Source organism: Mycetomoellerius zeteki, unplaced genomic scaffold, assembly GCF_001594055.1.
Source record: "Mycetomoellerius zeteki isolate Tzet28-1 unplaced genomic scaffold, Tzet1.0 scaffold122, whole genome shotgun sequence".
In the NCBI taxonomy this organism is placed as follows: Eukaryota; Metazoa; Arthropoda; class Insecta; order Hymenoptera; family Formicidae; genus Mycetomoellerius; species Mycetomoellerius zeteki.
Window position 1 is genome coordinate 2,632,306 of NW_017256147.1, and position 25,460 is coordinate 2,657,765.

The window sequence follows — 25,460 nt, forward strand, 5'->3', positions numbered from 1 at the left end:
TGATCCCTCACCCCGTTCCTACGGTACGATCGAGTAAACCTCTTCGTGGCGTTCTCTCTCGTACTCTCTCTCTACCCCTCTCGCCGCCGGAATCAGCAAAAAGAAGCTCCAGCGTCGCAGTCGCGTGACTTTCATGCTCGCCGAGCGTTCCCTTCACTTATCACCCTAAAGCCCATCGATTCATTCGGTCCAGTGCCGTATATAGACGCGAAATGTGCTCGAAAGTACTAGTTATAAAATTATCTATTTATTTTGCTCATATTATTTTTGTAATCCAACTCAAAGTAACAAATATGTCTTATTTAACTGAATATTCGGTAGATTTTCAATTACAGTCATTAAATAACAATGGGATATTCGAGAAATAAAATTTTAATAGTAAAGGAATCTATATTCCATAAATATTAATAGTAAACGTAACACTAATCTCTGCAAATCTTTGTAATTGAACTTGTTTAAGACTCTTGTTCACTCACCAGTCTGACTGACATCAGAAAATTATTGCAAAATATATTAATATGAAAATATGTTTCAATAAAACAACGCTTACAATTGATAGAACCGACTTGTAAAACATACCAAAAACTTTCCTTACTTTCTCGCTTCTGAAATCACAATCATCTCATAGTAGTGGTGAGTGAATGGGAACCTTAAATGAATGGTTCGTTATCATTTAGAAACAATTCTCACAATTAATATTACAAGCATAACTTTCATGTATGATACAATACCTAATGTATATCTTCATGAAGGAAAATTATATAAATAAAATATAAGTTTTAAAAGATGAAAACTTTTTTTTGTAATTTGTAAGACTTTACAATAAAATGAACCATTCTCGAGTATCCCAAACTGTCTGCGTTCGATATTTTCTTACAGTAGGTACACCACTGCGTTACGGTTCTCCGCGGTAGGTTTCCTAGATCTGGAGCAAACCATCGGGAGGAATAACGCGTTCCACTGCTTCGTGTTTTTATACAGATATAGTCTACTTCGCGGAATTCTGCAGAAATATCCGTAGCAACGAAAGTGAAATAAATACGATGGAGACATGCGATTAATACATGGATCAATTAATATAACGTATCGTCCCGACTTCGATCCCGGGCAATTTATCGTATTCGGTCGCTAATCGTCGTTTCATTAACACCTCCGTTATCTCAAGGTAATATCGTATTGCCAATATTATAGTGAGTTGTTTGTTTGGTCTGTAAATCAACGCGCTTAATCTTACCAGACGTGCTCGGTACGCACCACGAAATCTACGGCGTTATCAAACTATAATCAGAGAAAAGAAACGTGCCTGTGTTATTAACCCGCGACTCTCGTTCTCTCGCTTCTGCGAACGATACGTGTAGCAAACGTATCATCTTACGATTGGAATGCGTGTGGTGCCTTCATCATTATATTACCACCGTATAATTCCGTTGCGACCACTTGCAACTATGAAATGATAATTAGAATCTGGCGTGTTGCGATCAACTGTAAAGCCAGCAGGTACTGCCCATACTTCGTACATTACATGTCTATTTGCAAATAACTATATTACTCGGGATTGCTCGAGGAAAATCATAAACGTAATATTAAGTTTCTATTCACATATAATGTGCTTCAATATGATATACTTATGCTAATCTGTATGTACTAAATGGACAGTTTCAGTGCATCGATAAGATCGATTCTCAAAAATGCTATCAGACATTACTTTTTCAAACGAAATATTTGTGTCAAAGAGATAAAAAATTAAATCGCATGGATGTGGCTTAAGTTATTTCCCATAGCAGGTGCTTGTAATCTTAATCGATCGCAACAAGAAACGAAATCTCAGGAAGCATACTAAAAACTAACCCAGTAACCTAATACACATCTAAATAAACCAACGTAAGTCGATACACTTCTTTCTCTACCCTATTTCTTCCCTCTTCTCCGTTATTCCCTTTCGTGTTTGTTATTCCCTCTCGAACGTAAAAACCTGCTCATAGATAATGATTTAGCGACGACCGTGATTCCTTGATGATTATTCTCGCGCTCATGGCTACGATATATAGCGATAATGAAACACTTCGCGGACATAAACGTCACCCGGTTAAATATGCGCGGTATTAACGTAACCAAAGATCCGGCGTGCACTGCGTGCGCTTTTTCTTGCGTGCGCAAATAAAATCTTCGTCGAGAGATCATGCTCTCCTGAGTGGATCCCACTTCTTTCTCGTTCGCTCTTCTGCCTTTACGTTCGCGCAATCACGGCGGACTAATTAAAGTCAGTGGTCTCGGTATCGAACCCGAAGTCGGGACCTTCGACCACACGTCTACCTGTGGAGGGAATAGCGCCGACGATAAAGTATTGCAACCATTACCGAGCAGCAATGACTTATTGTAGGATAAGAAGTAATGTATGGTTACTTAAGGTAGTAATCATTCGCACATATGTTATAATTATCGTCGCGAGCGCGATTAATCATTACAGGACGATCAACCCCCACACTCTAACTTTGTTGCGGTGTCGCCCAACCGGGCGTGCATTTCCTCATGAATTTACATGACTCGAGCAAGCATTCGAATCTCTAAGAATTGATTTGTAAGATCCCACCGTCGACGATCGATTACGATCATCCGTTGCTCTTCTCATCTCTAATTCAGATATGATGACTCAATTGCTAGGTACGACGCTAATCGGGGCTTTAATGCGTTTGCAAATACAAGATCAGAAAGTAAGAAAAATCTAGGAATAACTGATAATGAACGCAACGTCGACATAAATAAACATCGCGATACGACCAGACCACCCATTAATATCCAGTTCCGTTCGCCGCATTAATACGCACATAATAATCACGTTACATACTTCATTCATTCGGCCGATCGGCACCTTCGACATTCCTCTTCGCATAATAAACGCACGTGTCACGAAGTCAACTGACTGTTCCGATAAGAACTCAAGTCCGTTTAATTATCGCAACAAACGTCACAGTTCGTTTTGTCCTACGATGTAAGAGAGATGCGGCTCGCAACTGATTGCGTAATCATTAGGATTATCATTATCCAATTCAACGAAGTCGCTGCATGAATGTATTTGTATGTCGGCATTTATTTGGTCCTCGACCTTCGCTCGGATACGATAGAATGGCATACGATCTCCCGAGCTAGTGTGAAAGCAACGTAGAATGAATATAGTAGCACAAGGCGCAAGAATATCGTCGTCACTAATACACCGTTACGAGACAGATGCGTGCATGTACAGGACGCAATAAAAGTGTCCTGGGAAGGATTATCCATATTCGTTCATGCTTTTGGAAAGTCTGGATTCATAATTTAAACTCATATGTACAAGTTTGATTGGCGCTATCATCGAATTTGACGAGACTATCGACAAACGCACGACGAACGATTTTTTTTATCTTGTGTCTTCAAATTAAGTTCTTTGTTTTACTCTCAAGATTGCAGTCCACGCGGCAGAGATCAATTTCATATCTTGGAAATGTAAGACAACACGACATCCGGAACTAAACTTCATCGTCAGCGACTGTGATGGGTGTTCTTTGTAGGCGTTTAATGACAGTACCGCGTTAGGCGTCATTTGACTCATGACGTTTGGTTTTCGTGGCGCGTACTAACGATTCGTTGTGACAACAAAGATATAATGTTTTTCACGGTTATTAAACACGTCCGGCGGCTTCGCACCGCAGGCACGCCTATTACATGGCAGCGAGATGGTGCGAGCAGCGCCTTAGGATATATTTTATAGAACCGGTGCTATAAAGGAGCGCTGATATAGCCAACTAGAGACCATTCCCTTCCGCATCCTGTTTTTTTTATCGTAACCGCTGAAATTACGTGAGAAAAGTGCTGGTAAAAGTTCTGCTTGCCTACGTAGGAAGCGATCCGATAATTTGGATTTACTCGCGAAAGCTGCGCTTATTCTTTCACAGTGCACTACAATTCTCCTTATTATAATTCTTCCCATATCAAAGATATCACGTTTAATCATCGATCACGTAAGATAACTTGATAAAATCAGATTGCTTCCTTATTATTAATCGCTAATAAATTACTAATAATAACACAGTTCAGAAAATATAATATCTAATAAATGAATCTTCTACTTAAAAATGGAATTTTCAATTTTTAGTTGGAAAACTTAAATATATGTTAATATTTAAGAAAATCTTAAACGTTTCAACTGAATAATTGCGAATAAATATGAAAAATATGAAAAATATAAAAGCGACTAACAACCGACGCGACGTCATAATCGCGCATTTTTCTTTTATCGGTGTTAGGCATATGTCTCACGATCTACACAAAATGTTGCAACGAATCTTTCGCAATGAGCGAATCATGTGCTCTAAATATTCTGCAACATCCAACAAGAAAAAATTCCTCAGCAGGATGGGAGAAAAGATTACATAAAATGAGATCATTGAGAAATGGAAGAATATCGAACAATAGTGCGTTTCACAATCGTGGTCGCATAATCAATTACGATCCGTCGTGTTGGCATCAGACCATCAGTGCTTAAACTGCATCGAGATATTCAATCGACTAATCAAATGTGAATGCGATGAAATGCCACGAGTGAAACTCATATGTTAATCAATGACGATATTAACTGATAATTTTAATCGTTAGTCCATACGCTCAGTGAGTTTAATGCGTGCGAGACGCATGAATCATACAATTGTGCTTCACTGTTATACACAGAAAGTTCCGTAACGTCATGGCGTCAGAAGATAATCCTATGAGGGGAATAGACAATAAAGATAATCTAATTTGACATCAAAATTGAAAAGAAATAGAATATAACTTATAAAACGGTATTGAACTTATATAACGATGATGTAAAAGTCGTTTCATAACAATAAATTTAATAATTGTAGCAATTTGATTAATAACATTATATATTAAATTAAAACATAGAGGAAGAAGAATTTGATTATACAATTTATAATTCAGAAGTTAATAATGTAATCTAGAAAAATATAAATTTATAGATTACATTAATTTATGAATTATAAATTATAAATAAATCAGGTTCTTCTTTTTCTATCATTTAATTTATAAAATTTTTAGATTTATACTTTTACATAGGTAAAATATTCATTAATATGTACAAAATCGTATATCATTAATTTTGCCTGACGATAATGGATGCTCACAATAAAATATCATACTGCAAGGAATAATAACTTTTGATTAATGTCTGAGACTTTATCTACATACCCGTATTAAACAATAAAATTTTTTCGGTCAATCAATATTTCTATCTATAATGATTCCGTTGTTTCGTTCACCAAAGAACACACACATTAAGTCTCATGTTGCATGCGGGACCATCGCACCTGCATACGATAATATTTGCGGGGAAGATACGAACATCGCGCGCAGCGATCGTTGGTTTTTCTCATGAGTCATCGTGAAACCCCCCATCATATTTTCGAACAACGAGCCGACGGTGTAAGCGTACACGCGTGTAAGCACACTTTTCTCTCTTTCTCTTTGTAGCTCCCCTCGCCCACCTCATTTTACCCGCGTCCGCCGTACGTCCACGTAACGCACGCGGCGGCGAGCGTACCGTGCTTACGTATACGCAACAATAAACGTAACACGACGTGGATGGAACGCCACCCTCGCGCCACGCCGACGCAACCTGCGTGGAACTCGAACATTACCGAGCAATGCGCGATAGGCTATGTGCGCCAAGTATTGCGTACCCGCGTGTGCACGTACGCGTTCAGTATATCGTGTATATCGTTTCGCGCATATACCGGACGCACACTATACACACACACATACACACATATTGCACCCGCGCGCGATGCGCTCCAGACACCGCCGCATGCTCCTCCGTAACATTCTCTCGCGATGCACGTGTTGCAGTCGCGTCGCTCAGGCGCTTTCTCCGTCGCGCTTACCACAGTCTCCCTTTGCCGGAGTCTCGTACGTGCGTACATAAGCAAACCTGTTGTTACTGCTCCTCCCCTGCGTTATCTCTCTCACGCATCGGGCGCCGATTTTTATAGGCGAGGTGATTCACGAGGCAAGTTCATCAAGTCTCCTTCCCCGCCTTTCCGCGGACGCATCACGCGCTTTCACGGGGATTAGAGGGACGCGGGTGTTTCTCCTCTTACTTCTATCTGTACTTCCTACATCTATCAGTGGCGTAAGCGAAGGGTGTTCGCACGATTTCGAGCCTCTCTCACCGCGACGATCGTAAATCGCGTCGCGCGAAATCAAGCGGGAAAGCTGCTTCGGCTCCGCTACAAGAAGGACATACTTTAGGTACATTACACTCCATTCATGCGCACACTGGACGTTATAACTGTGTATTTGAGTTCAACTCAGAAGATCCAACAGCTTTACATTTACTCTGATACTTTTCCTCGATAGAGAAAAGAATTGGTCTGAAATTTATATACGAAAAGGCTGAAGTACTTAAAAATTTAGCTAGATATAAATCTTTAAAAATAATTTTGTTGGCTAGTTAAAATAATTATGTTTAAGCTGGAACATCAAAACTTTTTGCAGCATTGTTCATCATGCCTGAGTTTTCTGCATAATTATTTTAATGGTTCAACAAAAATTGTTCTTTTCATGTATAAAAAAGAATATCAAAAACAAGCATGAATATATGCGTCCAAAAAATACAAGAAAAGTTCGATATGTTTGATTTAATTTTTACTTGAATATTGTTATAAAATTATTATTGTTAAATTCAATCAGATATAAAAATTTGAAAGACAATTCTTTTAGATTAGACGGTTTCCATTGTTTCCAAAATTCAATACAATTTTTAAATGCCATCATGAAATGCATTGTTATTAAAAAAATGTTGGAAAAAATTTAAGCAAGTAAAGTACAGTGGCTTAAAGAAATTAACAGTAGCTACTTTCGCTCTTACGCCATAAAACCGAAATTTATGAGTCGTATCTTCTTAAAACATGTTCCCATAATATTTGCGGACAAGCATAGTCTCTGATTACACTGTCGCTTGATGTATATCCTTTATTTAGTTCTCTATCAGCAACTTCATGCGCTATATCAGCATATAGCGTTTCCGCATGCGTATGTGCGTGCTCAATGATTTGAACACACTAGAACTTTGTAGCGCGAATGTACTTCGAAGCAAAAAGAGGAGCTAGAGAGAAAGAGAAAAGCTGCATCGTTATCTTTACGCCTAAATCGAACACGGATGAAATTCCGAGAGTCATACAAATGGATAACACCACAGGAACGTCCGCAGCTTCCTGCACTGTCGTTGTTGGCGTTCCGATCAGCGAGGACGATCAGCTGTTACGCGATCCACCCACCCACACATCCGCGCGCGCGACAAGATTCTGTCTCTAACATGATCCAACCGCAACCACGCAAATGGGCGTGTAAGAGGTAATCAGGACAGTTCTTCTTTTGAAGGTAGTGCCGACGAACGTTGCGCTTCTTACGATCTTGATACGCTATTCCAACTGTGACGGTATTACTGATGATATCATTTGTCCTTGTTGTCACCGGAGCACAAAATGTAATTTTACAAGCGACTTGCAGGAAGAAAAGGCTAATGCGTGAAGACGTTAAGAGAATAAACTAGCAAATTAAGGCAAAAATGACCGCGTATATACAGTCTTGTTTCTTCTTTGCATCTTTCTATTTTATTTCCAAAAAGGTGTCATTTTATTAAATTATGATTTTATATTAAGTTATAACAAATGCAAATTGTTATATTTAACATGTATATAATCTTTAAAAATATTTAATTAATCTAATTTTTTTAAAAAGAATTTGTAAAACACTTGTAGAATATATTATTTTAATGCTTTATGAGTGTAAATTGCGTTTGATTAAGCGGTGCGACTGTGTGCACAATATCGGGATGCGTAATGTGATAAACATCTGAAGACATACCTTTTATGGTTACCGTAAAAATAAGATGTAACACCTTTCAGTTGTAACTGTGCGAAAACATGGACAGTACTGTTTCGTAATGTTTATGACGACACGAAGCAGTTGGTGCGAATCGAAAAATATAAGTTCCTCTACTCTTGGTTTTAATGAGATAATTTATATGCGCAAAGCTGCATGGTGTCGGGGTAGAATTTGAAACTTAAATATTATCATAAAAGTATCGAGTCCTGCAGCGATGGAAATAAAATTATAGAGACCAAGAAACGCGACCTACTTCTCGTATAACATACTCATAAAATAGATCTATATTTAACCTTTCGTGCCATTAAAGTTACAACAGAAAGAAGATCACATCTTTAAAATAAGAAAATATCGAATACTATAAATGTTAGTGACAACTTTTTTAGAAAATTCAATTTCATCTTTTCTTAACAAATGTGCTAAATGTCAACAGTAATCAATCTATTAAATTTTTCACATAAATTGATTACAAGAAATATATAAGTATTTTAAATTTATAAAGTCATATCAAAGGTATTATGATTAAAGCACAACAAACTGTGGAAAATGTTGAAAGATAATAAATAGTTTCTTCTCTCCTTTTACAATGTTTCTATATTTCGTCCTGCGGCCTTGCACGCGAACTAGCTATAAATGAGAGAATCATAATGAAATTAATGTATTATCCTTGCCCGTCCCTAAACCGGCTCGATCCCGATCAAGATCACTAGTCGAATTTATGAAGCACCCCACCCATCTTAATTCCTGCAGCAGCGGAACAACAGAAGCAACGGCAGCAACGGAGGGCCCATGGTCACCGCGTAATTCACGCGAGAGAAAACGTGCGCGCGAGCGATTCGATCGCATTCGGCGGGCATTAAAGGCGAAAGGCGAACGAGAAATAAAAAGTCTCGGAGTCGAGAGAGCGCACGAGTGAAAAGAATAAGGGCGCCGTGTGAGCCCTCCGGTAGCGTATAAACGTAGCGGGCATAGAAGGGTCCGTGGCTGGGCGTTCTTTGAGATGGTTGATCGCTCTGCGGCGCGGAATCAATATTGTTGGATTGCTTCGATAACGCCTCGTAAATATAATAAAGCCCTCCAACCCCTCCCTATACCCTTGCCCCACGTAGTGTCTCGCGCAAGGCAGAAACTGCTCAAGAAGAGATAATGGTCGGAGCCCTGGGCACCCAATGGGCCGGTTGGAGGGGACACGTTGGGCTAGGGCCCCGCAACCCTCCATCGCCCTCGTCTCGCTCTACCTCGTCGTTCTCGCTCTTTCTCTCTTTCTCCTTCTCTCCCTGGCTGTTTTACTCCCTCTCCGTCTGCCTCACGATCCCTCACCACGACGCGTCGCGGACAGACCTGCCGGGCACCAGAAGAGTCGACTCAGTGAGTTTCAGCCCGAGCCGGCGAACGCTTGGCTTTCTCTCTCACGGTGCACTCTCGCCCGTATCGTCCGTTCCCCGAGAACGTCCGTGGCGATCCCCGAACACTTCTTCACGGCTGTGTGTGGTCCCGGTCCTTTTTTCTTACCCGGTGGGTTCTGTGCGGCCCGATAACAGGGACGAGTCATCTACGATTGTCGTTCGGGCGACAGCTTTTAGAGTGACTTATTCACGAAGCTAAGTGAACTGACTCCAATTTCGTGGTTCGCAGGCGTTTTGTAGTCGCGGTGTCGGATGGCTTGCGGGTGATTAAGGTCGATGTAAGATTTTGAAAACGCGACCCTAATTTCAACAACGAGTGCACTTGTGATCTTGACCGGACTGTCTCCGCCTGCGGATCCATCCGAAAGCGCGTGTGGAGACTTCGACGACCGATACGGAGGATGTCACGCTCCGTGGACCACCCCGGCTGCCGCGGCCGTCGCCGTGTCGCGGTGGCGACGACCCTGCCGGCGATCTTGCGGTGAACATCTCGCGTGTGCGTGTACCCTTGTGCTGTATACCGACGTAGAGCGATATAGAAAAGCGACGTGGTGTGACTCTCGGTGAGTGTCATTGGAGAGTCAATGAGGCTCCAGAGACGTGGAACGATCGCAGTGAGGCGCAGCCGACGTGGCCTTCGCAGCGAGATTGACCGGTTTTTTCGAGTGATATTTGCGGAAGGAAGAAATCTTGATGTTGTTATTGAATCGACCAGCGTGTGATTTAACCGAGGAAGAATATCGCGTGAATATTGCGCGCACATAGCGTGTTTCCTACGAGTGACAGTACGCGTTTGATGTGCGTTGCCTCCTTATCTACGTTTTCGCACGACGCCCATGGAAATTTGTGCTAATCACGGATTAATGCATGTCGGAAATTGCAGCATGGAGGATATAAGTGTGAGTATTACGTACGTTATTTCTGTTTTACGTCGTAAAAGCGGAAATGGGATTTCTAAGCTTTTCCCGCCACTCCCATCCGTCGCGATAATTAATTGCACAATTCCGTTCGATATGATTCACGATGCTTCGCGATACCGTAAGCGTGAGGGTGGCATCTTGGAATCCTATCAAACTTCAGATATATCGCGAAAATACTGACCACGCATCTCGCTCATTCTTTGTATTCTTACACTGTAAAAAATAAAATGTTAATTTTAACTAAAAGACGTATAGTGAACTTTCTGAGACATACAAAAATGTCAAAATTAACACAAAAATGTCTCAGAAAGTCCACTATACGTCTTTAAGTTAAAATTAACATTTTATTTTTTACAGTGTATAATACAGTGTACAAATATATAATTGCATATTCAAATATATTGGAATTATTATTCGTTTAGATAATGCGAACATTTTGTTACCTATTATTATTTCATTTTCGGATCACCAGTGTTTATGAAGAATTCTTTCATTTTTATTCATATAGTCATGAGATTTTAATAAACGTTAATTAAGTCTCATTTAACTTTAACTAATTCACTTACCGAGATAAAAATGAGAACGGAGATAAGAACGATGGACGAATAGAAAAGGAATTACATGCGATATGCATTTTAAATTCATGTCGAGCTATCGCTTGTCTTTTCCACGCCAAAGGCGCCGTTGTAAAAATCGCAAAACAACGAATTGAAGTATGAGAAACGAGTTCGTCTACTTCGCCAAAAGTATCCCGAGATGGATCACCGTCGACGCGCCTGACAGCCGGTGTATTAAGGCAGCGACAGACAAATTTCCGCCGGTGCGGTGCGCAAAAAACGGCCTTCTCGCGGAGACGAGGATGGATTTGGTCGCTCGTTGCACCCCGGTCGATTAGTCTCGGGAGACACGGTAGCCGGTGCTGAATCCCCATCGTCCGGAGGCCGCGTGTACCCACGCGTGTCCCGCGTGCACGCGAAGACGACGCGCCGAACGCGCGCATTCCCTCGCGCGTTGGACGGCGAGCTTATTAGTTCGCATTGGCCGACTCTCACGCGTCTACCGTACTGGACAATGCGCCCGGGGATTGCACATTGTTGTTTATATTTACGCGTCGCGGCATAAATCTTCGTTTAAGTCGCATTCAGCCGGCGTACGCTGAGAGCATGGCCGCGCACACATTCGCACACACCGGCTGCGAACGCGAACGCGCGTACGGTTCGTCACGGATAACGCGCGGTCTTCATTAAACTTAACTTCTTTGCGTGCCGACCGGCCATTAAGAACGCAGGACCGGCCTACGACTAATTTGTACTGTAAATGAGATCTCGAGGATCGTTACTCGCGTGAAACAACGTCATTCTAACGGTCGCAGCCCGCTGCTACGTGATTATCGCTTTTAGTTGATGAACGAGTGAATTGCTAAACACTTTGACGTTTATTTCTATCATCTTTTCTTTTTGCAACTTGTTTTCGTAGTGTATGAGCAAGTGCGACATAACTAATTTATTAACTTTTGTAAAATTTATCAGCCTACACGAGATAAAGTTTTAAGATTGCTTTGGAACTTGAAAATGACGTAGAATCTACTATAATATGTTTATAGAAAAATTGACAATATATTGCACACGGGAAGTAAATTTTTTAACCAAAAACTAACGTAGATCTTTAATTATTTTCCGCCAAATATTTTTACGTGTTTCTTTTTTTAAATAAATAGTAATATTTTAATAGACTGAATAATTTGGTAATAATTAGAAACAACGGTGCATAATAATTATTAATTTAATTTCTCAATCTATACATGTCACCGATCATATTCATTAGCGTTGCACAAAGTTCATTAATAATTTACTGTATAGAATAATATAAGCAAGTCCTAGCGAGATAAACAGTTGAATTGTTTAATATTAACAAACATTGATATTTTGAACATAATATAGCGTGCTTTATCCGGCTTAGTATTCAACGTATTAATGAAACACACTTTCGACCGAGACAATGGCCCTCTCTATCACCGTATCTCTGTATAGCGAATAATGCTTCCGAGATTAAGACATTATTTGCGAGATACACTTACATCGCGTGGCATTCTGTGTATAGTAATGACGGCGTACCGCTTTCGGGATTGTCTATGCGTGCGCGAAAGAGAGAGACGGACTGTGATGACTACCTTCGGTTCGCGTTCCCTCTGAAGCAATTTTCACCGACTAACTGACCTACCTGCTTATACGTGCCGCGATCAAGACCGCCCATCCTCGGAACATTTATATCGCTGTAGCGGCCGAGAAGTACGGGCGTACGTAATATTTTGCCTAGGCACGAGCATCGCTCGGGATATACAGCTATCGGTAAATTATGGCCATTAAATTATGAATATAGCGGCGTGCGCGTTTTACGAGAATTATTTTGCCATGTAAAGGGGAATTTATTCCCCGTGCGAACATTAATTCTTCGTGCGGGTAATGGCACGGTGAAGTGCCGAGATGCGAACCTTGCGAATCGATCGTGGATCGAAATCACGCCGTAACGTCAACGGGTACACGTAACTCCGACATTTTTCAATGCGATTGACAGACGCGATTTCAATGCACGTAATTATTTACGCCGTTAAATCGGCTCGATCTGAACGCAGCTATTATTATCAATTAAAGAATACGCGTTTCAAGAGACGGAGACACAATCGTAATCGCCTCGTTAAAAATTTACGATTACGTAAGTTTATAGCATATTGAATTAAGAATGTGACATAAATGACCAATAATACATGCCTATTATAAACTGCCGTAATGTCAGCAATCCTGGCGTGCCGTAGATAACAACGACACGGACATAATTGTATGATTCTTTAATAAAATAGCGATAGAAAAATTCGATGCTGTAGCTTTTTCTCCAAAGTAACATAAATTGCAAATACATTAATGAAATTCTACCGGTAATATTCGTAACTCCAAAAGAGGATGCGGATATTAAAATATCGTTAAGTGGCAGATGCGTTCTTAGAGATTCGCATATTTGACCAGATCTATCAACGCTATGCTTTAAACAGTTAGACGATTCTGCCACAACCGGTTACTTGACTCTGTACACCACGTAATCTTCTCGTTTTTCCCGAAGAAAATTGTGGCGTATCGTATGGCTTCGATTACCTGCTGCCTATACAAACACCTCAGAGTGTACATACATGAGCCCTTAGGACGATGCTCGAAGATGGATAGTCTATGGAGAATCTGATGCAAATACATAAATTCTCTAAGTGCTATATACGATATTGCGAATTCGATTATGCCTTCCCTCTACCTTTCTGGACCAGTAAATCTTTGTCTCTGAGCTCACAAACAACAGCTTCCACTCTCAATTAAGAGTCACCAATAAAAAAGCTAACAAAATGATACAGGCGTTTGCATAGATAAAAAAATATATTTGTTTCTTTAATATTACATCTTTTTGAAACATCTATAAATCGCGAAAATAAAAATGGACATATTACCGTATATAATTTTGGATTCTAATCCAAGCATCTTGTAGCATTTTGTCATAATGCTGCAGCTTCTTTCTTCTTGTTCTCTTCACCTCCGTGTCTCGCCACATTCGGAATTCAGACAGGGAGAGAGAGGCCCTCTCACGATTATCAAAGGGGAGGAGTCGGTGGCGCGAGGAAACAGCGTCAGCGGTCTTCGCGCCAGATAAATCTACGTCGCGATCTGCGTTCAAGAACGTCGTTACCTGCGTGTGTATACGCGCGCGCACCTGCAAGCTTCGTATGTGCGTGCCCGGTTGTACAGGAGCGGACTATCGTCCATCGCGATGGAGGTTTCCGAGGGTACGTCGGACTTAACGATCAGAAGAGGCGTATGGACCAGCTGTTACTGATATCACCCTAACTCGAGTTTTGTTTTTCACGGCGAAATGAGTCGATGAATTATGGCAATGTTTATAATGTGGGCCTATTCCGCGGGAGAAAGAGACGGTATTTTATCCAGATGAATCTAGTGATCAATATTAACTGACTCTCATTTGAGTGTTACAGTTACACCGAATACAAGTTTTACATTACGTGCACGAAAGAGAAAACAATATTTCATGACTGAATGCATGATATTATAACTGGCCTATCGAAAATCACTAAGTTATTGTTTAAAAATAACTCATAGGTGCATGATATTATCGCATTTCTATATGAAAAGAACGATTTTGCTGAAATATCTAAAATTTTAGCCAGTAACACATCTGAAATTAATTTTGTTAAATCATCAAAATAATTATGTAGGAAACTCAAATATGATGGACGATGCTGCAAAAAATTTTGACATTTTAGCAACCAGCTTGTGCGTCCTCCATTAGGTATTATTTTTAATATCAAACAAAACTATTTTCAGATGTGCAATACTTAGCCAAATTTTTAGATATTTCAGCAAAATCGTTCTTTTCGAGAACGGATAGATGATTATTCTATTAACACATATAGGTTACAGCAGCGAAAGTAGAAATACGAGTGATGTAGAAGTCGCTTTCGTCGGGAGTAGCTTTCATAAATAATGTATTTTCTGACACAGATGCGTAATCGATGCACCTGTGTACGCGCAAAACTCGTTGCGCGGTTTACCTACTCCTGTCATCCGATTCGATTACCGTAAGAACCGGATTTCTGCATGATTGTCGAGAAATATGTATGTATGCCGACAAGGTGACTTTTGCGTCGAGTTGACACACGAGTAAATCAACGACTCGGAAACTCAAGCGCGTACCTACCCTACCGCTTCCCGTAGTCTATCGTTGGACGAGTACACGAATCACCTGCTTATCTAATGCCGTCAAGACTACGTGACTACATGTTCTTGAGCACACGTATCGCATCTCATTACGGTCGTTGAGGCCTTGTAAATTGCAAAACTGTTTCTCGCGTTAGTGGATTTTACAGTTCGAAAAAAATAAAAGTGCTGCTTACTCAGAAGCTTACAAAGCGAACGTGCTTTCTGAATTATTTTAAAATAAAAGACGCACATAAAACACCGCCCTTGTTCGATACTTTTCACACATCTGTTGTTTTCGTGCAAACACTGAATACCGCGTGTGTCCACATCGAACGGAAGCCTGCGAACCGCAGACATATTTCATCCTTGTACCACGCTTGCAAGACGTTTTTACGTTGTCAGCTGCTGCGTTTTCCTGTTAGTAGGCGGGGCGATGTCTAGTTTGGGAAACTATCGACACTACGGGAGAGACGGGGACAATGAAAAGTGAGTCATCGGTAAAATGTGCGACTCGACTCGACGTGTACTCAAGTTTCCTCCCTGAGGGACTCTAGCTAATTGGCAGTTACTTTCCATCCGAAGTCTACTAGCGTTGGCGTTATACGCAGTAGGCGCGCATGCATATGTATGCATCGCGACGTAGCTTCCCTGGAAATTCTTGGTGCGCGGATTTACGCGATAGGATGCCCCTGCGACCCTAGGTTAGCAACGACGAGAAAGGCGAAGCACGGCGCGAGAGACCTTGTTCTGGGTTCTTAACAGCGGGATACTGTTCGACGGGAAGTAAGAATGGCAAAGTATTTACAGTTTACACCCCATTCGTTGCGTAAATGATCGCGAGTGCTTAGGTCTTACCGAAGACGAAAATTATCCTGTATTTAAGGCCGTAAGTTCGTGCAACGTAGAACGTTCGCAGACGACATAACGAAGGCATATCGTATTCTGAAATTACTTTCAACAGTAAGTGCATAACAGTAATAAAACTATATTACTATTATACTCCGTTTTGAAGTAACACAAGAAAATATCAAACTTATCCAGACTATCATTTTTTTTTAAATAAGCAAAGAAGGCCATATTCGGTCAAAGCGAGTCTTGATATCTAATAATATTTTTGTATTAATTTTTATAATTTTAGTTTAGGCAAACTGCGCGTCGGTTATTGTCAGTTTTGAAACAAAGTTCTAAACTGAAGCTGGAGTTCACACAATATTATCAAACATCAAGACTCGCTTTGATCGAATATAACCCTCTTTGTTTATTTCTGAATAAATTCTGGATACTGTCTGTTTACGTTACTTCAAAGCAAAGTGCAATAATAACATACATAATTTTATTATTTGTATTAATATTCGCTTAATTGTATTGAACATTTTTCGTCAATTTTCATTTACTACTGTTTACCCAGACTAAATTAGTATGCCGAGGTTAGAAAAAACATAAACCAGCGTATACTTATTCAAACTGTTATTTCAATATCGTTAATCGAATCGTATGTAACCGATCACTCGTCGGTACTTGTAAAACTGACAGGATCGTAAACATTAGGCGCGAGCAATAAATTTTACAAATGCGCTGCATATTCATATCCATCACACGGTACCGTTCGAAATTCTTTACGCGCGGTTGATGGCGCTACACGGCTGCTGATCATCGCAAAAAGAATATCCCTAAAGACGAATCCGGAGGCAAGAAGTCTCATTACCTTCTTCTCGAAATTTATCTTCCTCGTACGAGACAGCGCGGTCGACACGGCTGGATCGTCCAGCGTATTACGCGCCGAATACTTATTCGCGTCATTATCGGTACTTAATCATCAGCGGAAAAACAGCTATGCCGCGCCTTTTGCCCACCTCGACGATGGCAATCGCGAGTGACTTTACTGTATTTCGCCGACTGGAAACGCACCGTTTATCGGAACTCTCTCAAGAATTCGACGTCGAGTATCTCTCGTTCCTTAATTAGTAGGATCCACTGCGCGTTCGAGCGACACGAGGAAAGGAAGAGCTAGCGGAAGGATGCTATCCAGGATTCTCTCTCTCTCTCTCTCTCTCTCTCTCTTCACTCTCTCTTTCTCTCTATCTCACAGGAGGCGAGATGCGCAGCGAATCATGCATTATGTATAATGCGGACATACACCCGGGTACCGAACGCCTAGGTATATTTCCCTGACTCAAGTAACGCGCCGCGCAACGTCGGTACCTGTATTTATAGAGGTACGCAAATTGGCTGCAACCGCCACGTCGAAGCAACGCAAATGCCTCGTCGGCGCGGAATATGCAAACCGTCGTGAAATCGGCTTGCTGCGCTCTTGCATCTCCCGTGGTGTCTCGGCCGAATAATTATAATTGTTAATCGCGGATCGTTGAGAGTGCGTGAACAAGAGAATTGTAGAAGCGCTAATCTCGACGTTACATTTATGATACTCCCTGCGATACCATGTAATTATTATTAATTATTAAGAAGCTTCGCATTTAGTATTACGAACTTTCCGATTAGAATAATTTTATATCTCCCTTATTCTATTTCTCGAGGAATGATACATCTCTATTTTCTAGAGAAAAAAATAAAATATTGCTATTATATATTTTCAGAAATAATTTTGTTAGCCATAATATATCAGAAAAAGTTCAAATTTAACAAATGAAATTTACAAACTTTACTTATATAATTTATAGATCAAATTAATAATAGATATATATTTTAATAAAATACTTGACGATTGAACAATGAGAATGAAATATTTTCTATATGACCAATAACTAAATCAATAACAAACAAAACACGTTAATATGTTTAAACTAAATCAGCATTCTCGAGTAGACATTGATACTATAATTAGTCTTATTACATACTTGGATTAATAGCAGCTAATCGAGTACACTCTTATCGAATAGATAAGAGAGAGAAAGAGAGAGAGATATTATATTATCGTATATACTATGTAATTATATACATGCATCATATATTGCGTGTATTTTAAAAACTAGTATTTACACATTAATTTGTACGTAACGTCACGCGAGGTAAAGTCATAATATATCCTGGCGCCAAAGAAATATTAACTGGACTTTAAATTGGGCGAATGAAACAAGGTTGAATAATTTCGCAACACGTATCGCGTGTTACAATGCAGCAGTGAGATCCAAAAAGAAGAGAAAAGACGTTCTCGTTTCTTCCATCAGAAAAATATAGCCATTCGAATACCTTGCACGAAAAGTTCTTATAATCAACACGTCATTTATATTTCAGTCTTCAGTAATGATCCATTTATGGAAATTTTTTTATTCAGCGGCTATGTATGTAATAAAGATAAAGAAAACTTTTATGCGTGACATGACATTCTATCTGATACGCAATTTCATCGGTCGTGTTTTCCGGTGGGCGACTCTTCTTGCAACATAAATTCTGTATATAAATGGATGTATCGAATTCTGTTATAGCAACCCTTCTGTTATTGTCATCCTACGAAATAGCATTGATGTACCATTGAAAGTTAACTGTTTATAGTAAGTGCGAATTATTATCGTGAATACAAACGGTGATAAATTTACGGAAGATTTGGGAAAAATTGCGAAATAGGACTCCATTGTTATTATTTCACTGGGGGCGAAACCTACTTCAGTCTATTCAGCTAGCAGATCATAATTTCTCACGCATTGAGTAACATCCGTGAATATTCACTGCGTATTTGAGTGTTTCTCACATGGTGATGTTTCATTGTATCTCTGACAACACATGTGTATAATAAACACATTTGAATGCATCGCGTATGTAGATAATGTAATGGTATGAAATACGAAAGCAAAGCGGCAGTTTGCTATCTAATTATATGTATAATAGTAACATGATTTATTATCATATGAATGTTATTATTATAGAGCATTTTTTGTATAATATAATATTTTCGCGCTATATAAATAAATTTATGTAAAACACAGTTTGAGTAATGTTTTCCATTATCTTGAAAAATGTCTATTGTGATTAAAAACAATTGAACATCGATATAAAATTGTAGAAACATTATTATTATAGAGTTAAAAATCTATTACTCGCACGAAAAGGATAGTTTGATGTATCTAAAAGTTTAACTAGATACAGATTTGAAAATAATTATATAGAATGCTCAAATTATGGGATTGCAAAAATGTCAAAATTTTTTGTAACATTGCTCATCATGCTTGAGATTCTTGTGTAATTATTTTGATGGTTCAACAAAGATACTTTCAGACTTGTATCTAAACTCAGAAAATGAATTGTTCACTTTAACTAAATTATTTTAGTTCGTCTTTATTTCTTTCGTTGAGAGAATATATGTATTTAAGTTAAATATAATATATTAATACATACAGTCTTCATCGAAAGAAATAAAGACATACGTACTAAATTAATTTAGTTAAATGAACAATTTTATTTGTATTTAAACTTTTAAGTATTTTAGCAAAATTGTTTTTCCTGTGTCCTTAATTGAATAAATTTTATATTTTACTTGTTTATATTTCATTTTATTTAATATGACATTACCTCGTTTCCGATAAAGTGTTGATAAAGTTAATACTGAAGTGACGATTAATTAACAATCTGTCGCAAATCATACCATAACGTTATCAGATATCCAATTTTCTATCGATAATTCCGCATCGCTCAATCAAGTCTACAGCATGTTCAGGACGTGCACGCACTAGATTGAGTGCACATGCAAGGCGATACTCGTCAAGGTTAAACGTTAATTGACCGTCGCGAGCACGATATGCGATCGGCATCAAAACGACGCGGAATTATTAGCTGTATCGAGTATAAAATTAAGACGTAGACCGAGCTCACTCTCTTTTCTCCCTTTCTCTCCTTCTTTTTCTTTCATTCTCTTTCTTTGCCGTAATTCTCGGTACATGCGTAACCCTGTATTAGGGCTGTTACGTGCATAAATTCTCTTTCTCTCTTTCTCTCATAATCGATATACGACTCGCCGAAGTCGGCAGACCCTGAAGTCACGGTAAGCACGCGGCATAAATAAGAAGTAACTTCGCTTTCCCGCCCCTCTAACTTGATTTGCTTCCCGCCCTTTCCTCTCGCACACGTATATACGCTCATAGATACGCCAACTTCGTGATTCAACCCTTGGCTCACCATCGTGACGATAAATGCTCTGGCAAAGACCCTGCCCTTTACTTCGTTAACCTCTGGCACAAGTATTAACTGAGGCGAGCAAGTAAGACGCAACGGAGACGATAACTATGTCGTCAACGAAGAATAATATTTCAATGTTTTAAACACGTTTCAAGTTCTAATACGCGTGCAAAGTTACGATATAAACTGATTATAAATGCGTTATAAATGCATTCCTATGCTTCGATTGTAATACAGTAAAAAATTAGTAATCATACGCAAAATTGTTATCGATTGAAAGATTCCAAATCAGTGTGTTTATTTTAGCATACTATCTTAATAGACGTCCATTAAGAACATAAGCAGAATCAGGTCCCAATGTGTGGAGGATTAGTGCTCTTTATGTGCTAACTTGTTCTAACCACTGATTCCATTGTTCTAACCGTTTATCAAGAAATCATTTTAATCTAACTGTAGTTGAAAAAGTTATATAAACTAATATTAAAAGCATAATTAGCACAAAATCACAATATAAGTGTTTTTGAGATACTACGCGGTACAGGATTTAGGCTCGATTGCACCAACGTTACTTTAAGCAAGGCTTAAAACTCTCTTTGTCTCTGTCTCTTTTTCGCTTTAAAACGAGACAGAGTTAAGTCTTGCTTAAAGTCAAAATAACATTGGTGCAACCGGGTTTAAGAGTGTAGCTTCAGCCTCATCCGAACGAATTTAAGACACGTTCTGTCAAGAAGTTATTGATAAGAAGCAGAAACGCATTCTTTGCGCATCTGAAATCGTCGACAGACCCGAGTATTTCGATCACGATGATGCAAGAATATCTCACCGGTACATGGGACCACCGGTACAGAGCGCTTTGGAGCCGTTCCCCACGAAGCTAGATTTTCCTCCACCATAAGTACGTCGTATACGATAGTTGCGTGGCTCGCGGCATCAATCAGGAGAGAAAGAGGAAAACGGCGCAGCATTCCACGATCGTTTCGCGAAGCCGTAGAGCGCTGCACTGGCTTGGCGGCCGCAGGGTGGCCGGTGTTCCCCTCGCTCAAAGTTGCCCTTGGCCCAGCTTAACTAACGCCTAACTCGACTTAAGTACGAGCCGGCTCGCATAAGTGCAGGCAGACGTTTGGTTGCGCCTCGCCCCTGACATAAGGAAGTCTCTCGAGGGTGCCGGTCAGCGTTGCTGCTACGCTAATCGCTTACACGAAGAAATCAAACGACTGGTGCAACCGCGCCGCCATCACCACGCCGTTCTTCGGTGCCGGGGCTCTGCGCTGCCGCTAATTTTCCCCTCATTACAGTTCGATGCATTCTACGGGGCTCTTGCCGCCGCGTTGCGAAACTCGTTAGTGCAATTGCGAGCCGGGTGAATCGCGGCTCGCGAACGCTCCGGGCGGGACGCCCACGTGCGTAATGGCCGGCAGAGTCAAGGCTGTGTCAAGTGCGGCTTTAAAAAGGAGAGACTGAAACGCACCGGCGAGAGTCGGACTTATTGTCGACGATTGATATACATTGGATACCTATATAAACGGAGATCGGCACGGATGTGAGGTCGATCCGCGGCACTGACTTTACGATATGATGAAATTACAGCGGGCGAGCACAAAGACTTTTAATGAATTCGAAATGAGATACTTGCGAGTTGCAGAAATAATTTCAATTTATTGGATTGGCACAAACGTTTGTAGCGCTACTTTGCTACATTTGTGTCGTGTTTACAGGTTTTAAAAAAAATTTTAGCAATTATAACATTTCAGCAAAGTTTCAGCTCTTTACGAATCTATTTTTAAATTGCGATGATTTTTAACTGAGTTATGAGCAATTAAAATGCTCCTTTTATTCCGCGATAACAAAAGATCTAGAGAACATTAAAAAAAAAAATGATTTTGTAGAGAACACTAAGCTTTCATTAAAATTATCTATCGCAGGTATCTCCGACCGAAATAATTCTCTTCATCAAAATTATAATTCAAACATCATGATAGAAATATTACACTGAAGAATTATTTTTACAAGCACTGCACGATTTCGCTGATACGGACGTCGTGAATCGACCCTTGCAATGTATTATCAAGGCACGCTAACGATTATTTAGTAATTACGGCTGATGATTACAGAGTTTTCGGCGGCTGTTGCGGCGGCGACGGCGAATGTAAAGTTGCGAGAACAGGATGAGTTTATCGTCGAGTTGGCAGCTTGATAAGTAGGGCATTATCTTCGCGTGGAAGACCATGGAAGACTCACAAAGATTGATGATCGGCCGCTTTTTTACCGTGCATCTCGGTAATGAGCCTCGGACCGCGTTTTAGCGTAGATGACACGCGCGCTCTAATTACATCCATTCTCTATTGCACGCGTTGCGCGCGCATAACGTGTACGTCCGGATGTGATTTATGCCGCGTGTGGGGACTCTCTCTCTCTCTTTCTTCGTGCCGGAGGATAAGTTAGATGTAATCTGATTTAAGTCTGGTAACGCGCAGCCGCACCGAGTATTCTCTTACGCAGGTGATGGACGACGTTAATATCATTATTTGTTGCAAATTATTACGAGAACGCGTTATTCCGGGGATCGACTGGCCGGTCTCTGCGGAATTAACGGGTGCGGAATATTTATCAAATTGTGAGGGGAAGAAACGGCGAAACGCGGGACAAAAGCGAGAGAGCGTGCGCGATATGCGAGCTGTGATTACCGATTTTCATGCGCGTTTACCTGCGAATATCCCCGAGGAAAGGTGAAATCATGTACGTCGACCGGCGATACGCGACTATAGCTCGAAACAAATATCGTACTCGCGAATACATTGCAAAACTTGATGCAATGTATGAATACATTTCGCATTTGCCTGAAGATACGACAAGAAGCTTGCAGAAAAAGCGTATAGATTATGTTAAGCATGGAAATTCGTGGTGAAGAAGATAAATAGCGTTTCGCGTGGAATTTGCTTAAGTCGACCTCTGACCAATTTATGTCGAGTTCGATAATTAATAAGCATCACTAGAGATTTTTAGAACTAAAAATTACCGTTAATTCACTTCATATATTATTGACGGGTCACTTGTTAACCTTTAAACTTTTTCATACATTATCAAGCGTCGCAATATTTCGCTCGTAAAAAGGCATATAAATAATTCGTGAAAAAACGTTTTGCAGTTTATTATGTCGAATAATTTTAACAAAAGTATAACTGCAAATAGTTACCATAAAATGTGAATGTGCATTATATAATATATAGATTCATTGAAAATTCATAAATAATAAAATAAAAAACATAAAAATAAAAGCCATTTAATACGTCGTGTTTTGCTTTAGATTTTATCTAAAGCAAAACTAAAAATATTAAACAAAGCAAGAAAACATTAGTTATCAACAATGATACGATAATTTCGGTAAACAACTACGGATGGGGTTCCATCGACTTATCGTGCACCAACCGAGAGTTAAGACGTGCAACTGGGGGAGGGGGTGGAGGGGAGGAGGGGATGCAAGCAAAACAAAATACCGGTCCGCGACGTGCGAGTCGTGAGAATCGGAATGATTAAGGGGAAGGAAAGCCCGGCGATCGGCAGGCGCGTTATTAAGACGTCGCGGTATCCATTGGCTCCCGATGAAGATGTTCGACGACTAACGAGAACGATGAATACCAGGTTCACCTCGGGCGAGAAGATTGCGGTCGGTGAAGATGGTGGAAGGTGTGCGAGAGGGAGGACGGTTTGGGGGAGGGGAAGGGACCAGGAGGACCACGAAAGCAGAGGGAGGGACGGCCAACAAAGCGCCTGCAATCCACGAGTACCAAAGGCTCAAAATAAATTGCTTGGTGCTTCGTGTCTCGCATGCTCGATCTTCGGGGCAGGAACCACGATACCTGGAGCGAAATCGTGCGGATCGGTAGGCAAATTAGGAGACCGCGCAGACCCCGAAGGTGCGACGGCTTCTAATGGAGACGTTCTAGAGGTGAGGGGAACTGAGCAGACGCGGAGAGGGGAAGCAGGTGGACAGGGGGAAGAGAGGACACGAGAAGGGGGAGGGAAAAGAAGAGGGAATACAAGGTAGTCCCTCCGGGCGAGAAGACCTCGGTCGTTTTCCCAAGCGAAGTGGAAGAAGAGGATAAAAGAGACCGCTCGCAGAAGACCGATAGGGAGGGAGGTAGTGGGGACTGATTCGTAGGTAATTCGTTTCTCCTTTTCGAACCTGTATTTAGGCTCTCCGACGGTGACCCTCTCGCTTTCTCCCAAGTTACCACTCGGATATATGTGCGTGAGCAAACGCTCTTTCTCTCTCTTTATTTCTCTTCTCTTGGAAGAAGGCTACTCTTCTTGAGTCCGGCTCGATGATAATCGATCCAGAAAAGGTGCGGAGGGACCTTTTTACGATTTATCGAACATCGTTAAGGTTCCGACAGACTAACAGCTCACTTTGCGCGGCAGAGGGATTGAAATAAACGAACGCAAAAAATATCGCTAAAGATACGTTTCTCAAGAAAGAGAAGCATATTCTATCTCATTAATAGAATATTGTATCTTCATATCAATATTTCTAAATCTTCTATAACGATATGTCAGGCAAAATATTTTTAATGAATCTTGAAGCTTCTTTGCGTGCTACGTTCACATTTCGTAGATTCTTTCACGATTGAAAGTGCATTCGATCGACACGCACTTTCGCAGTTGTTGCTTTCTATTTGTATTTCCATATGTAAGGTACTTGTTTTTTTTTGCAAATCCTACAACAAGAGATAAAGAGAGATGCCACTTCCGCCTTTCTCTCTGAGAAACAATGTAGACGTTCTCTTAGGTACATAATGTTCCTGCAGGTTACGAACGCGGTCAAGACCTATTGCTAGAAAATATCGAAAAATTCTCAATCCAATTTAATGTAGGATGTGAATAATATCGTTCGTAAAGGAGCTCAATTTTCTCATGTACTATCTCAGTGATCGCCAATTACGATCGTCGAATCGATCAAATCTCATGCTTGGTTGATCTCATATCAGAATTAAAAAAAGAAATTCATAATATTAACTCGTGATCACAGAATTACCGATGTACCTATATGTTTTACCCTGATTTAATATGAGTTTAAATTTTTCCTATATATAAGATAAAGATCATCTATATATCTATAAATTATATACAGGGTGTTTCCAAATTAAATGGCAAAACTTCGGGAGCGTGTAGAGGAGTAAAAAACTAAGAAAAAAAGTCCTATAGACATATGCTCCTTTTTGCTTTGTTTCGCAGGAAATCACGAAAAAAGAAAAAAATATATTTAATTTATTATTTTAATTATTTTATTTATAAACTTTTTAATGAAGATTTTGTTCGAAATGTGCACCTCTTGCAGCAAT

At 40.2% G+C, this 25,460-nt stretch overlaps 2 protein-coding genes across 2 annotated transcripts in view; one reads left to right on the top strand and one right to left on the bottom strand.

Moving 5' to 3' along the window:
* LOC108731203 (uncharacterized) overlaps window positions 1–25,460 on the bottom strand; it is a 126,770-nt gene that overhangs the window by 78,269 nt on the left and 23,041 nt on the right. The gene's annotated exons all lie outside the window — the stretch shown is intronic.
* Window positions 10,160–25,460, top strand: part of LOC108731278 (TSC22 domain family protein 1) — a 76,250-nt gene continuing 60,949 nt past the window's right edge. Inside the window, exon 1 of the mRNA XM_018461531.1 lies at window positions 10,160–10,222. Coding sequence (XP_018317033.1) covers window positions 10,160–10,222 — 63 coding nt within the window. The remainder of the gene's footprint in view (window positions 10,223–25,460) is intronic.